This window comes from Mercenaria mercenaria, chromosome 14 (genome assembly GCF_021730395.1).
Source record: "Mercenaria mercenaria strain notata chromosome 14, MADL_Memer_1, whole genome shotgun sequence".
NCBI classification, from domain to species: Eukaryota; Metazoa; Mollusca; class Bivalvia; order Venerida; family Veneridae; genus Mercenaria; species Mercenaria mercenaria.
Window position 1 is genome coordinate 51,832,167 of NC_069374.1, and position 13,165 is coordinate 51,845,331.

The 13,165-nt window shown below is 34.3% G+C and overlaps 1 protein-coding gene across 1 annotated transcript; it reads right to left on the reverse strand.

Annotated features, from left to right (window-relative positions):
- Nucleotides 1-2,101: 2,101 nt before the first annotated feature.
- On the reverse strand, nucleotides 2,102-9,642 carry LOC123527533 (uncharacterized). Its single transcript, XM_045307051.2, has 5 exons — nucleotides 9,484-9,642; nucleotides 8,171-8,410; nucleotides 7,771-7,914; nucleotides 5,643-5,872; nucleotides 2,102-4,403 (listed from the first exon to the last, which is right to left on the reverse strand). Exons 1-5 carry the CDS (start codon nucleotides 9,584-9,586, stop codon nucleotides 4,050-4,052), a joined length of 1,071 nt encoding a protein of 356 aa, XP_045162986.2. The 5' UTR covers nucleotides 9,587-9,642; the 3' UTR covers nucleotides 2,102-4,049.
- Nucleotides 9,643-13,165: the final 3,523 nt, after the last annotated feature.

A 13,165-nucleotide genomic window follows, 5' to 3' on the forward strand; every position in this document is an offset into this window, starting at 1 on the left:
GAGTTTCGAACTCACACGGCAAAAATCTGTTTAACATGGACAGTGTGCTTTACCTTTGAGCTGATTTGTAATTGGTACTAAAACTAGAAATATTTAGATTTTAACATGTTAAAAAAATGTTGAATTTCCTATGTTCCATTTTAATCTATTTATAGTCATGTTTGTGAAAAAAAAAAAGTTATCGTTGGGGCGTTATCGTTGGGGCATAGTAACGCTGTGACATATTATTACAACAGCAGCAATGCGATATGTTATTATTACATGTACTGAACAATGTGAAATGTTACTATAACTCTAACATTGTGATATGTTACTATAACAGTAAAAATGAGACATGTTATTATAACTGCAACAATGCCATTGATATGCTATCAAAACTGTAACAATTCGAAATGAGCGTAAATCGCCTCCGTTTTCAAAGCTTTTGACACTTTTTCATAATTAAAGATTGACATCATTTGTTAATGAGATTTCTTACTTCTGTTATATTGTTTTGATATCCTGTTAAAGCCGGTGTTACTTCCTGTATGAATTTGGATGTATGTGAAACCTTTTATTGGGGATGTCACAAAGATGAAGACATAGCGTAAAAATTGAAAATACTAGAGAAAATATAACGATTTTGAATTACTTTTTAACATCAAAACAGACATACATCACAAGGAAGAGATTTATTTTTAATTAAAGAATTAATAACACACTCATATCAGAAGTAATTTCGGCATGATAACCGTATATCGATTTTGTACAATTTACATTGATCTACTACAATACGGTAGGCACTGGAACTAAAACTACAAACTTCAAGTAAGCACTGTCTATTTTAGATATACTTGTAGTTAACTCCATCAAACTACAGTCTGAAAAACTCTTTAAATTGTCTTTCTCTATAAAAGGGTTATTTGAGCTGAAAACAAATGATCCTGGGTAGAATATCTGGACAAAAATGCAGACAACTCCGCTAAAATTTTTATTGTAGGCTTAGGTGACTATATACATAGTATATCATGCAAACTATATATTTCTTACCTCTAGACATGAAAAAATCATGCATAATTACTGCATGGGTCAGCAGTTTGAAAGAATAAAATATGTAAATATCAAATCATTTAATGACCTAGGAAAAGCGTGACAGTTTTTGTAGTGGCATTTGTCAACAAACAGACGAATTTAAAACCCACAAAATTTCACAAGATGTAATATGTTAAGAACACTATTTCTGGAAAGATAACAATCTCTGCTACCAATATATATGCGTCAAAGTACGGAAAAAAATCTAGAAATACGAGAGCATCAAAGACAACAATTTACGGACTGTCAGATGCATGGCTTAGTTATCCTGTAGATAGCTTACTTTTCGATTGCATTGAAATAATATGGAAAGGATTATGGTTCCCAAACGGTGTTTAACGATTTCTCTCTGTAAACAGATTGTTTCCATTGTGTAAAGAGAGCTTAGGGTATGTCCCTACAATACGTCATAAGATAGCAGATACGGCTTATCTTATTGTCTGAAGTGTGTAATGGCATTATTAGAATATATTCCGGGGGTCTCTGTCGCCGAGTGGTTAAGATCGCTGACTTCAAATCACTTGCCCTTCATCGATGTGGGTTCGAGCCTCACTAGGGGCGTTGAAATCTTCATGTGAGGAAGCCATCCAGCTGGCTGACGGAAGGTCGGTGGTTCTACCCAGGTACCTGCTCGTGATGAAACAATGCACGGAGGGGCACCTGGGGTCTTCCTCAACCATCAAAGCTGGAAAGTCGCCATATGACCTATAATTGTGTCTGTGCGACGTTAAGTCTAACAAAACAAATGAATGAATAAATAAATAGAATATATTTCATCTTTAAAATGTGCGAATATGTTAAAATTTAAAATCTTTAGCACATGAACTACTGGAATGTACTTTTATTTAGCGTTTACCTGCCGATGTCGTTAAACCAGGACATTTATAAATATACACCTTACCTTACTAACACAATCTTTTCTTTCCCGCGTGAGCAATGATATATCAACAGATGATACAAAGGTAAGCTTATACTTTGTAATATACAGGTAGTTTATATATCCTTTACTTGATGAACTGAGAAGACAAGATACATTACGCAATATATTTATTGGTACACCATTCAAATATTCGTGATTTGATTGATTAATACATGTTATAAGAAGATCCTCTGGAAGCATAGAATGCAACCATGCAAAATCGTGATTAAGTTGATTTATATAATTTAAAAGAAGTTTCTATGGATGTATAGAATGCAACTATGCAAAAAGACTCTATTCATGAGAGGTAATGAAATATCCATCACCCCTCACGCTCCCTAGCACCGGTATAATCTGAATTCTATTACAGTAAACATTGAATGTATTTTTGATTTTGCATCTATTCATAAACAAGACACGATGTATTGTTTCTACTACATATTTTTAGCAGAATGGTCTTGTAAAAATATTAACTTTATTAAGGCAAAATAAGACACAAAAGGCATATTTTATTGTATTAATTATTTTATGCCTTTAAAGGGTCTTCTTTTCAAAGTCGTTCTTGTATTTCATATAACTATACGCATCATGAGTTTTTTTAACAATATTTAAAGTTTTCAATACCGAAATATATCTATCTATTTGGCGTATTCGTGTAGATTGTTCATATGAAGAAACCATCAAGCTGGTTTACGGAAGATCGGTGGTGCCAGCCCTTGATGAAGTAATATCAGAAGAGGCACCTTGGTCCTTCCTCCATAATAGAAATCAGGAAAGTTGCAATATTACCTATAATTGTGTCAGAGTGAGAGACTCAACAAACAGTTGTCATATTCTGTAGTACTGAAACTGTTCACAATGTATTTTGATATCACAACGAAAAGAGATTCATATCCAGTGTATTTAGTATAAATCAAGCATCACAGGTAGAAATAAAGTCTTATACTTTCATGCCGGACAGGATTTTCCCGTGCTTTTCCGGTGCTAGAAAAACTCTTCTGGCACACCGGACTGGCGTTTCCGGCGATTTTACCCATGCCGGCAAAACCCATCTGGCACCCCCATGCCAGATGACTCTCGTGGTGTTATGACAACTAGCGATTCATGCATTGAATATGTAAGATACGAAAAAAAAGCAGGTCGTTCTACTTTGATTGTTTCTCTCCGTTCCTTATAGTTTATTTCTCGATTCAAAATATGTTATTTTACGGTAAGAACATACCTTTACGCTACAAACGATACAACTAAAGGGGAACTTTGTTATTTTGCATCACTAACACGTCATGACGTCACTTCCGCTCACGGGTGTTAATTTCCTGCGCTTTGTGTACATACTCTAGGCCAACTGCATGAAAGAGTGTATTTCTATTTGCTTTATTTATTTATCTTTTTTTTTTGTAAAATACGGTATGCAAAAAAATCTGTCAAAAGAAAATGCTTATACGTATACGATATGCAAGAAAAATGTCAAACATGTGTTTACGAATCGGATAGAAATATCCGTCCCTCGGCCATATGCGCATGGGCGGTAAATCGGAAAGCCTCGTTACCGCCCAATGCGTAGGTGCCCTCGGAACGGATATTTCTATCCGATTCGTAAACACATGCCAGATATTATAATCTTACACCCAGGGTCGTGAGAGGGCTCACGTGCTATAATATATGAATGAATGCGTACATTCATACGCTACTATAACAAAATAGCGGCTTAAAGAAAAACCTTCGTTTTTCTTTATATCTATCAAAAATTGAAGAATAAGGCATGCAAGAAAAAGAACCAATCACTGGCAGCCCCGTTACCGCCGAAACAGTTACCCTCGTGCTTGATATTCCTATCTGTACCCGCAACCAGTGAAATATTTTTATAATGTGTGTCATTAAATTGTACCAACCTTTCTCACATGCATATCCTTAATAGAGAACATTTTATAGCACTGTTTGCTTCAGTGTTACAGTGCCGAGCAAATGAGTTTTAATAAAATCTTTCGTAAAAAAAATCTTTCGTAATGTATGTTCCTTTTTCCTTCGGTAACAACACTGAGGATAAGCTGTTTGTACATTAATGCATAGACTGATTAGTGCCTTGTTCAGAGTTTGCAAATATTTCACTATATTGCGGTGGGGGAGCACTATACTGCTTCTCGTCTGTTGGTTGTTGATTGGTCTCTGAATTTAGCGACATGGTAGGATAATATGCCTGGTTTGTAGGATATTGTGTCCCCTGATTAACATCATACACTGGATGACTGTAACCCGGTTGGTTAGAAGCTGTCTGCGGAATACTCGGTGCTGTGGAAAGAGGGTATGGAGATTGGCTTGGGTTGTACGGTAATCCCTGGTTAACCCCGTACATCGGTTGGCTAAATGTCTGTTGGTTCTGACCTGAATATGTGACCGCTGGATTGGCTGTGTTCTATAAATATAAATAATGGCGTACATTCTGTAATTAATACTGCTTATGAAAAGTAACTGTATTTTTTCTTTTGTATGCCATCCAATTGTCTTGAAAGTCGTGGCTGGAGCTAGACACGAGAATCCTTGAAAATAACTACTTTTTCTCGTACGTAATCATTGCACTCAATGTGACAACATTTTAAAATCAGGGTAGGGTTATGGGATCCGGCAACATAACTTATTAATTTGAAAACTACATCTGTTTTTCATTAACAATGGATTATAAGTGATGAATAATCTAACATAAATAATGTCCACAGAAGCTATTCTATTATCAATAAGCAGCAGAATAATATTGCAATGCAAGCAGAGCTGTCGTGTCAAGAAAGGATAGTCTTGCTTAACATGAAAGTAAAATATATAGGCATTTTCTTTGAAACTGAGATATGCTTTGAGAATTTGAGAAATATGGACAATAATAGAATAGGTATTGGTAGAGAAGTAAAGAAAATATTTTAATGTCCTTGAGGCTGGATTGTTGATTAATTTACTTCAAAATTGGAAATTAAAATTGTTATTATTTACTTAAGAAATAATAACTTCCCAATCGTGGTTTGTCGTAAAATAACTCGTGTTTTGAGGTCTTATGCGTAAGAATATATCACAAAAGGCCATACGCCTTACTAATATATTGTTTCGCATAAGAACGAAAAACTCGGGTTATTCTACTAAACATCACACTTGGGAACTTGTTATTTCGATTCTAACACGACACACTAGTATCAAAAGTGTTAGAAAAAATGGTAACTATTTTTTACGACCATGCTACGCACCTGGATCGGATGACGTCAGTGCACGCGCATGGGTTATCGCAAAATAACGGTTGACTGATATTCTTCTATGTGTATATAGGTTATTTGCTGGCCGTGTTACAATTCTGTTTTGCATTCCCCTTACTTTAAAATGCATGATAAATACAGGTGTATTTGCAAAAGGATTATGCACAGTGTAAAACAAAGTGACTTGTCACAGGTATTTTTTCAGGTCCTTGTCTGAACTAAGTTACAGTTTATTAAAAATTGTAGTGTTTGCAATGTTGGCAATCGCAATAAATGGCATGATTCGTACTAATGATGAATTTTATTATGAGTTCAACCATTTTCGTGCTGTATATTTTGCGGAGTATATTGCACCACAGTTGTTATCATTTTAAAACTTTTTGCTTTTAGATAAATTCTTAAAACAATGAAAACCTTACCTGCACTACTCCGGGAGTTTGTCCACTACGCCTCGTGCAACAAATGCAGCAGACGACTAAACTGACAATTAAAGCTAATCCAGTAAGACTTCCGATCACTATACCGACGACTGCACCCGTGCCTAGGTCACAACCGGAACCATCCCCGCACGAGTCATGGCCATTACACGCAAGATCTTCATCTATACACCGAGAGTTTGCACATTCGTGTGCATAGCTTGGACAATAACCTGAAAATGAGATGGTTTACAGTTTTGATTTCTTAATAATGAAAATATGATGAAAGTTTACAAAGTTTTATATTTCAACATGTAACAATATGCGGGGGCCCCTTTGCGCTATTGAAACTATCTTTTAATATAATTAGGCGTATATTGTCTTCGAATGATATGCTTTCTTCACAGTATCATGCTGATGTATTTTCATTTGTTGTGCATTGTTTATCATACGTCATAAATGTTCTTTTACAGTATGTGTGGATATTATATAATGATACTCTATATAATATTACGTAGAAATTACACCATGTAAGGATAATTCTTCCAAATGTAATCTCTAATTTACATAATATATTAACAAACCTACATCGTAGAATAAAGAATGCCTAGAATATAAAGACATATCTACATAGGTATAAGGAATTTCAATTTTAAAAATGTGTTTGGGTGAGGGGAGAGGGGAGAGGTAGGATATGATGGACCATAATGAACCACAATTGATATATTATATACTAGGTAGTAAGTGTACGATGTCATAGATTTTTTGGTGGTGGGGATGAGGGATTCGGCTGAGGCGGTGGATATATGCTGGAATCTAAGAAACAATACAATATTTAAGTTAGTGTGAGGAATATAAAACTAAATGAAATAAAAGAAAAACGGAGGTGGTGTATAGAAATTGGGTGGGTGGGATTAGGGATATAATCAGAAAATGTAGGTGATATATGATTTCAAAGTAACTGTAAGAAATGTAAACGAAAAAGGGAGTAAATGGGGGTGGGATGGAGGCAGAGAGTGTTTGAACTAAACTGAAAAACAATACGAGAAATTTTATTTAGGGACGGGTGCGTAAGGTTGTTGCGGTGTAATCGGTGGAAGGAAGGTGTAGAACAAATGTGGTTAGAGGTAAGAGATGGGCTATGAACGGATATCGGCAATGAGAAGTATTATGTAATAAAGGTGAAATTCAGACACTTTTGACCAGCGTTTTTACAATATTTCACTTTGGCGACCTTGAACCTTGAGATGCCAGAACGTAAACCTAATGGTGTCTATATCTTCTTAATTCAATACTTATGTGGCGTTTGATGATTTTTAGCTACTGTTCCAGCAATTATTAAGAAAATACCAAAATGTATATTGAAACTGAGAAGCTTGCCATAAAACTTTATCCAGCACTTTTACAACAATTGTCCCAATGGATACCTGACTATAAACTATTATATGCCTGCCTCTTATCACGACAAACTTTTACGTGAAGTTTAAAAATTAAGGACTGTATTTAAGAAGACATTGTTAACCTGAGAATCTAGCAAAAAATATAAAATACAACAATATCCTGAATGCAACGGCGAATACAGTATTGAAAACTTGTCAAATGATTCATCACTAGATCTTTTGCCGCATATCATATTTCATATTTATCATCGACTACAACTAAATGTAATATGAGCAGCAAAAAGAAATGCCATCTACTACTGAAGTAAACACTTCCTTTTACTAAATAAACTAAATATACAGGGTGTTTCATAATATTTGACCCATTTCATTCATTGATATTTTCTAAACAAATTTGTATGAAACAATTTGAATTTCATATGTTATTGTATAGCTTTTAAAGTTGTGTATGATGTATAATACATATATAATACCTTTCAGACATTGAATACATTCCACATCTTAGCTACTGTCAGTTTTACAGAATGCTCTAAATGACGCCCATTCTTGGCAATTACGACGTCATGTCTTATTGAATTTTTTCTGTAACAGCGGTGCATGTGTCCCTACTTATTGCACGGATTTCTCTCTTGACAGTTCATCAGTTGGTCTTGGTGTAGGTTTTGAGACCCTGTCTTTCAGATAACACCATAAGAAGAAATCTACGTAATACAGAAAGGATATGTACTTACCATCCCCGTAGATTGTAATGATAATAGAAAATATATCATTAATGTACTGGCTTCTTTTAGGGACGTATTTTATTCGGAAATACCGTGTGTCCACAGTAAATACACCCTGTGGTTTGTCGTACCCACATATGTCTCTTTCCAAGCCTGAAACAGATGGATGAATATCACATGTTGCACGCCAGTCGCAGGAATATTCAGTTATGGAAAAAGCAGTTTACATTGAGCATGCTATTCTCGTAGCTTAGATTAACAGCTTCCCTGATAACAAGTCAGTAAGATATAGAGATCAAATTATGGTTATATATATGCCACTGTTTAACTAGAAATGTTGCTAAGAACTGGCCAAATGGCATTAAGTCAACCTTTATTTATGCTCCAAGAAAAATGTCGACTGGCTTACCCGGCACACGTATATCACCACTCTTTTCAGTGTAAAACTCGAGATGGCCTTTATCGCAGTCGAGGTCTAGATCTTCAAAATAGAACATGAGTTTGGAATAGGTTGAATACCAGGCTTCGAATCTGGTCTCACAGGACCCTCTTCTCTGGTATATGTAGTCGTCATCAAGTTCAAGCTTAATCTGGTACTCGTCTTTCAAGATGAAAGTAAACTCTTTACCGCAGTAGTTTTCCATGTCATCTAGCAAATTCATAAGTATCGCATAAAATGTGTTGAGCATGCTAAACATCTAAAATATCTTGCACATTTCGAAAAATAATTTAATAAATTTATTTGACACTATGTAGTTAGAACACTTTTAAGGACAAATTTACACGTGATGGTCACGAAAGTATATTAACAAAGGATGTTATATATCAAAATGTTGGCAAATATCTAAAATTATGGTTCTGCCAAAATCAAAATTCTGACTTAAGTGCAGGCTAAAAATCCAAGATGACTGCCATTCTTGTTAGATATGACAGGATTTAAGGAGCTTTTTTATTCTTTTCAAATGTGATAAACAACTTATATTTAACATGTATCGGTTAATTTTACTGATTGGTTTCTTTTATTACATCAAACACTTGTATCATAAGAACAATCTCTTTCACAATGGTATCTCCTTACAGTAATCAGATATTTGCCACCGCAAACATTTTTTATCAAGATTTTGATAAATATTTTATTTGGTCATTTGTTGTTAGGTTGCTTTGAGTATTTTAAGATTTTAATTACTAATGTAGATGGCATAATAAAAAGAATAAGAAAATTGTATTTCAATTGCCATGCTATTTCCATGGTCACGTGGTATTTTTTGACGCCTGTGATTAATGTAGCGCTAGCAGAGATAACGCTGCTGGGAGTTTGTTAGTTGCGACTGTAATTTAGTAGATGCTTTTAATTAGGTATTAAGTTACACGTCTTAGTTATCACTGCTTAGTAATTTATATTGTTCAAGGTGCAGACAGAACACACCCTGAATATTTACAAAATAAATGAATAATATTTACACGTAATGTTCGATAATGACTAATTAAACCCAGTTTAAAATCAACTGTATGGTATGTAATGATTCTAAATATGGCTCGTTATAGTCGGAATACCTTGTTAAATCCTTCATCTTACTGAGTCCGTCTTATATAGTGGAATGTTGACAGAAAAGTGAACGACATAACAGTACCGATAACTGAATGTAAATGGAAGAAGGTAAATGGTTTTAGCAATGATGTTATACATAAATAACTCTTATCAAGAAATGGTAAATATCTTACATCCATCACATGATCCATTTAAAGCGAACAACAATATTCCAATTATAAATAATTTTCCCTTATGCCTTATTGCTCTGGTAAAATTCACAACTTTAGTCTCCATTTTAAACTGCCTTAACTAACAACCAGATAATGTTTAAACAGGTAGACTATATCAAATAACAAGGTACAACGCTTTGGATCAATATGTATTCAAAATTGCGAAATAGACATAAGATACATTGGGAGTAGGTATAACCTTCATAGTAGCTAATGCATGCATAGATAACATAGTCACTAATATACTATTAACTTTTTACGTATACTAGCCATGTACTACAGATCAGTCACTAGAGGGTTTGAGATTTCAACCTTCGCCTTCCCCTTCAATGTCTCTCATACATATTTGGGGTAACACGTCACCGATATGCGTGTATTTTATTTATATCAGATGTTGCTACTTAAGTTTTCCATGTAATATCAAGTAAGCCTAAGACTTCTCTTTATTACTGTGTGAGATAAAAAGCTTTGTTTCAGGATTTCTGCTTATTAAGTTATTTGATTATCCATATGTATAATTAGACTAAATTTAATGCGAAACACTATCAATAAGTATTAAAATAATGAAGTTTTGTATGGCTAATAATATTAACTAAATACATTGAACTGAAAATGAAAGTATGAAGTTATCATCTGATTTTGAGAAGCATTGAGATTTTGTCCAAACTTTAACTTCTACGGCATAATTGTGTCCCCAGGCGGTATCGATTTTACTAGATGGGCCTTTTTGTCGTATGAAGTGAAGTTTTGAACGTCCGAAGATGTGATATCACAGAAGTCAAAACTTCAGTCTTTTTTCATCTACGTTGTCCACATACTCGGCATCAAAGACTGAAATTTGGATGGAGGCACATGGCAGGACAGTCATTTTACTTGAAAAATAAGTAATTACGCGCGATTATCATTTGGAGGAACGTATCTGTCTGACACTTTATATGACAGTTGCGTTTTAATTATTAACATAAAATGGTACTAGTAAGACAATTTCAGACTTATGATACCATGATGCGAGAAGTATCCTGTTAGCCGTATGGGATAACTCCGTTCTTTACATGCACGGACCCAGAGCCTGGCAGAGGGGCATTGTGGGTCAATTACCCCTTCGATTCTTACATTTTACAAAGAAAATCGCTCTTGAAACTCGGTGTGACCCCCACCCCTGAAATGGGTGACCCCCTCTTTGAAGTTGGTGTCCCCCTAACCGAGATTCCTGAATCTACACATGCTTTACTTATAAAATAGTATATCCAAACAAATACATGTATATGCCCACATGTTATTTTGTGCGACAATTTCAGTCTCCACCTAACATTTCTTGACTGTTTCGCTAGACACATGGCGACTTGGCACGATTATATTGTGCTGTCTGAGAGTTTGGCATTATACAGAGTCATGCAGAGTGTCATGATGCCAAAACGTATGATATTACGATAGTATCTTACATTTGTTTCGTTTCGCTTGTTAAATGCATTCAGAACTTGTGTATATTGGTTCATGTTATCAACATATCTTTTAAAAGGTTAAATGCTCATCACGTACATTGTTTATGAGTATCTACAAGTAAAATGCGTCTTTTAAAGACACACCGCGACCTAATGAACTACTTTTTTCACTCACAAAATCTTCATGAAAATCATTTTTGAAATACAGGTAATATACAGTTATACTACAAGTTTTCAGGTGGACAATTTAGAACATTCCTGATTAAATCTGTTTTGACAACTTCATCTGCAAACTTATTCAGTCAATCACTTTTCAGCATAGTTTCAAAAACATAGATGAATAACTATCTTACACTGTAGAAACAAAATGTGATTGAAATTTCATCTAAATACACGGAGTTATGTACATACAGTTATTCAAAAATATATTAAGACATTACACACATTGTCTTGGCCTTAAATATATCACTGTCAATTTGTAACTAGATACTTGTTATTTCTCCTTTTCTTCATGCAAAGCATGTATAATTACCATCATGGAAACACAAAAGAATACAGTCATTTTGTGGTGCCTCTTTAAGGAATTCTAAATATTCAAGCATTACAATACCGTTTTATACCGTTGATATCAAAATGCACGAAAAAAAAAAAACGATCATAATTACGGATAAATTGAAAGGGCGGATTAAATGAAGTAAGGTTCATTCTAAAGTTTGAAATCTCAAGGAATTTTAATCGAACGTCAACTTCATACGTTAACTTCGCAAGAGACGATGAAAGGGAAGGCGAAGGTTGAAATCTCAAACTCTCTTATGACACAAATAATAATCCTACCTCGCATTTATCTATTTACCTGTATGATACCAGTTAAATTGATCAATGAACTAACTGTATGTAAATAAACATTGTGATAAGTCATTTCAATGTTATATCAAATTTCAAGGTAAATATTGAAGAGTTGTTTTTTTTCCTGCTTTTGCGTATGAATCCCAAATTTAAAAAAATGTTATAAATGTAAAAAGAATCACAAATGTGAAACAACTTAACTACATATGTATAAACTTTCATCAAACGTGAAACTTAGTTGTTCTAAATGTAAAAATGACACTGGTCACATACATCATAAAAAACGTAAAATGTTAAAATATTGTTTTGGTCACAATTGTTTTTTCCTACAATTTTAAAAATCAAATTCGCAGTCACTTTGAAAGATTTATCTAAAAATAGTGCGTTGTTTATTTACTGAAACAAAGGCCGACTGATCTTAATTGTTCTCGGAGCGGGAGGGCATATATGATAATGGTATGTCCGTTTAACACAGCTTTGGATTGTGTTAGAAGGTATGCGACGGATTCAGAGTGCATGGACCAGAATTCTAAGCTTCAAACTTAAAATATTTCTGCCATCTTTATTTTACTGACAGTATTTCTTTACTCGGGTGTAAGTGAGCAGAAACAATTTTAAATTAGCTGTACGCATAGTGGAACACATCATTATTTACAGTGAAAACTCGCTAATAAAGTTAAGTTAACCATTTTGGTGACAATGTTCTGCAAAAGTGCTTTGAAAACTGGCAGTCTTGATGGTGATTTGTTTTATTGTTTTGATAATTCAAGCTGGCTTACTTAAATAAGCAGAAGGTCACAAGGTTAATTGGATACTCCTTCAGCTGAAAGCTGGGTAACATTTTCGGAAAGTTTTCTTTTCAAGAAAGTGTTTTGATATACAAAACACTAAACGACCTAGCTCCGGTTACGTCTGATATACATTTACCTTCAGTACAGACATTCAAAGCAGAACTGTGAGGTCCTCTTCTGATTTACAGTGGGCGTGAAATGATGTCTTTCAACTTGCTTAGGCGTGCCCTTTAAAGTTAAGCCCTTGGTACTCCGACCTCAGACCGTACTGATACAGTCTGATTGACATGTTTTACTTTATACAATCCGAAACTTTTTCACTAATGAAAGATGGAACCTTTCTCAGAGGAAAGAAGTTATTTTAGTTACACCGGATTGTCTAACTAGTTGAAAGTAGGTAAGTGTGCAAGGTTTGCATTTTCCAAACGCCTTTAAACATATATTTCTATGATGGTAGTGATAAATAATATGCATGGAAATATTCAGAAATATGATTATCTACTTTGTTTTTATACATACAAATTGACAAGTAAAATTTAAAGACATATATCTTTTTAAAAAAAA

Bases quoted from the DNA above. Each gene is read 5' to 3' on its own strand.
- LOC123527533 (XM_045307051.2), bottom strand. From the start codon at position 9,586: ATGGAGACTAAAGTTGTGAATTTTACCAGAGCAATAAGGCATAAGGGA. The intron at 8,411-9,483 runs GTAAGATATTTA...TGAATTTGCTAG, and splicing joins AAATGGATCATGTGATGGAT to ATGACATGGAAAACTACTGC. The intron at 7,915-8,170 runs GTAAGCCAGTCG...CATCTGTTTCAG, and splicing joins TGGTGATATACGTGTGCCGG to GCTTGGAAAGAGACATATGT.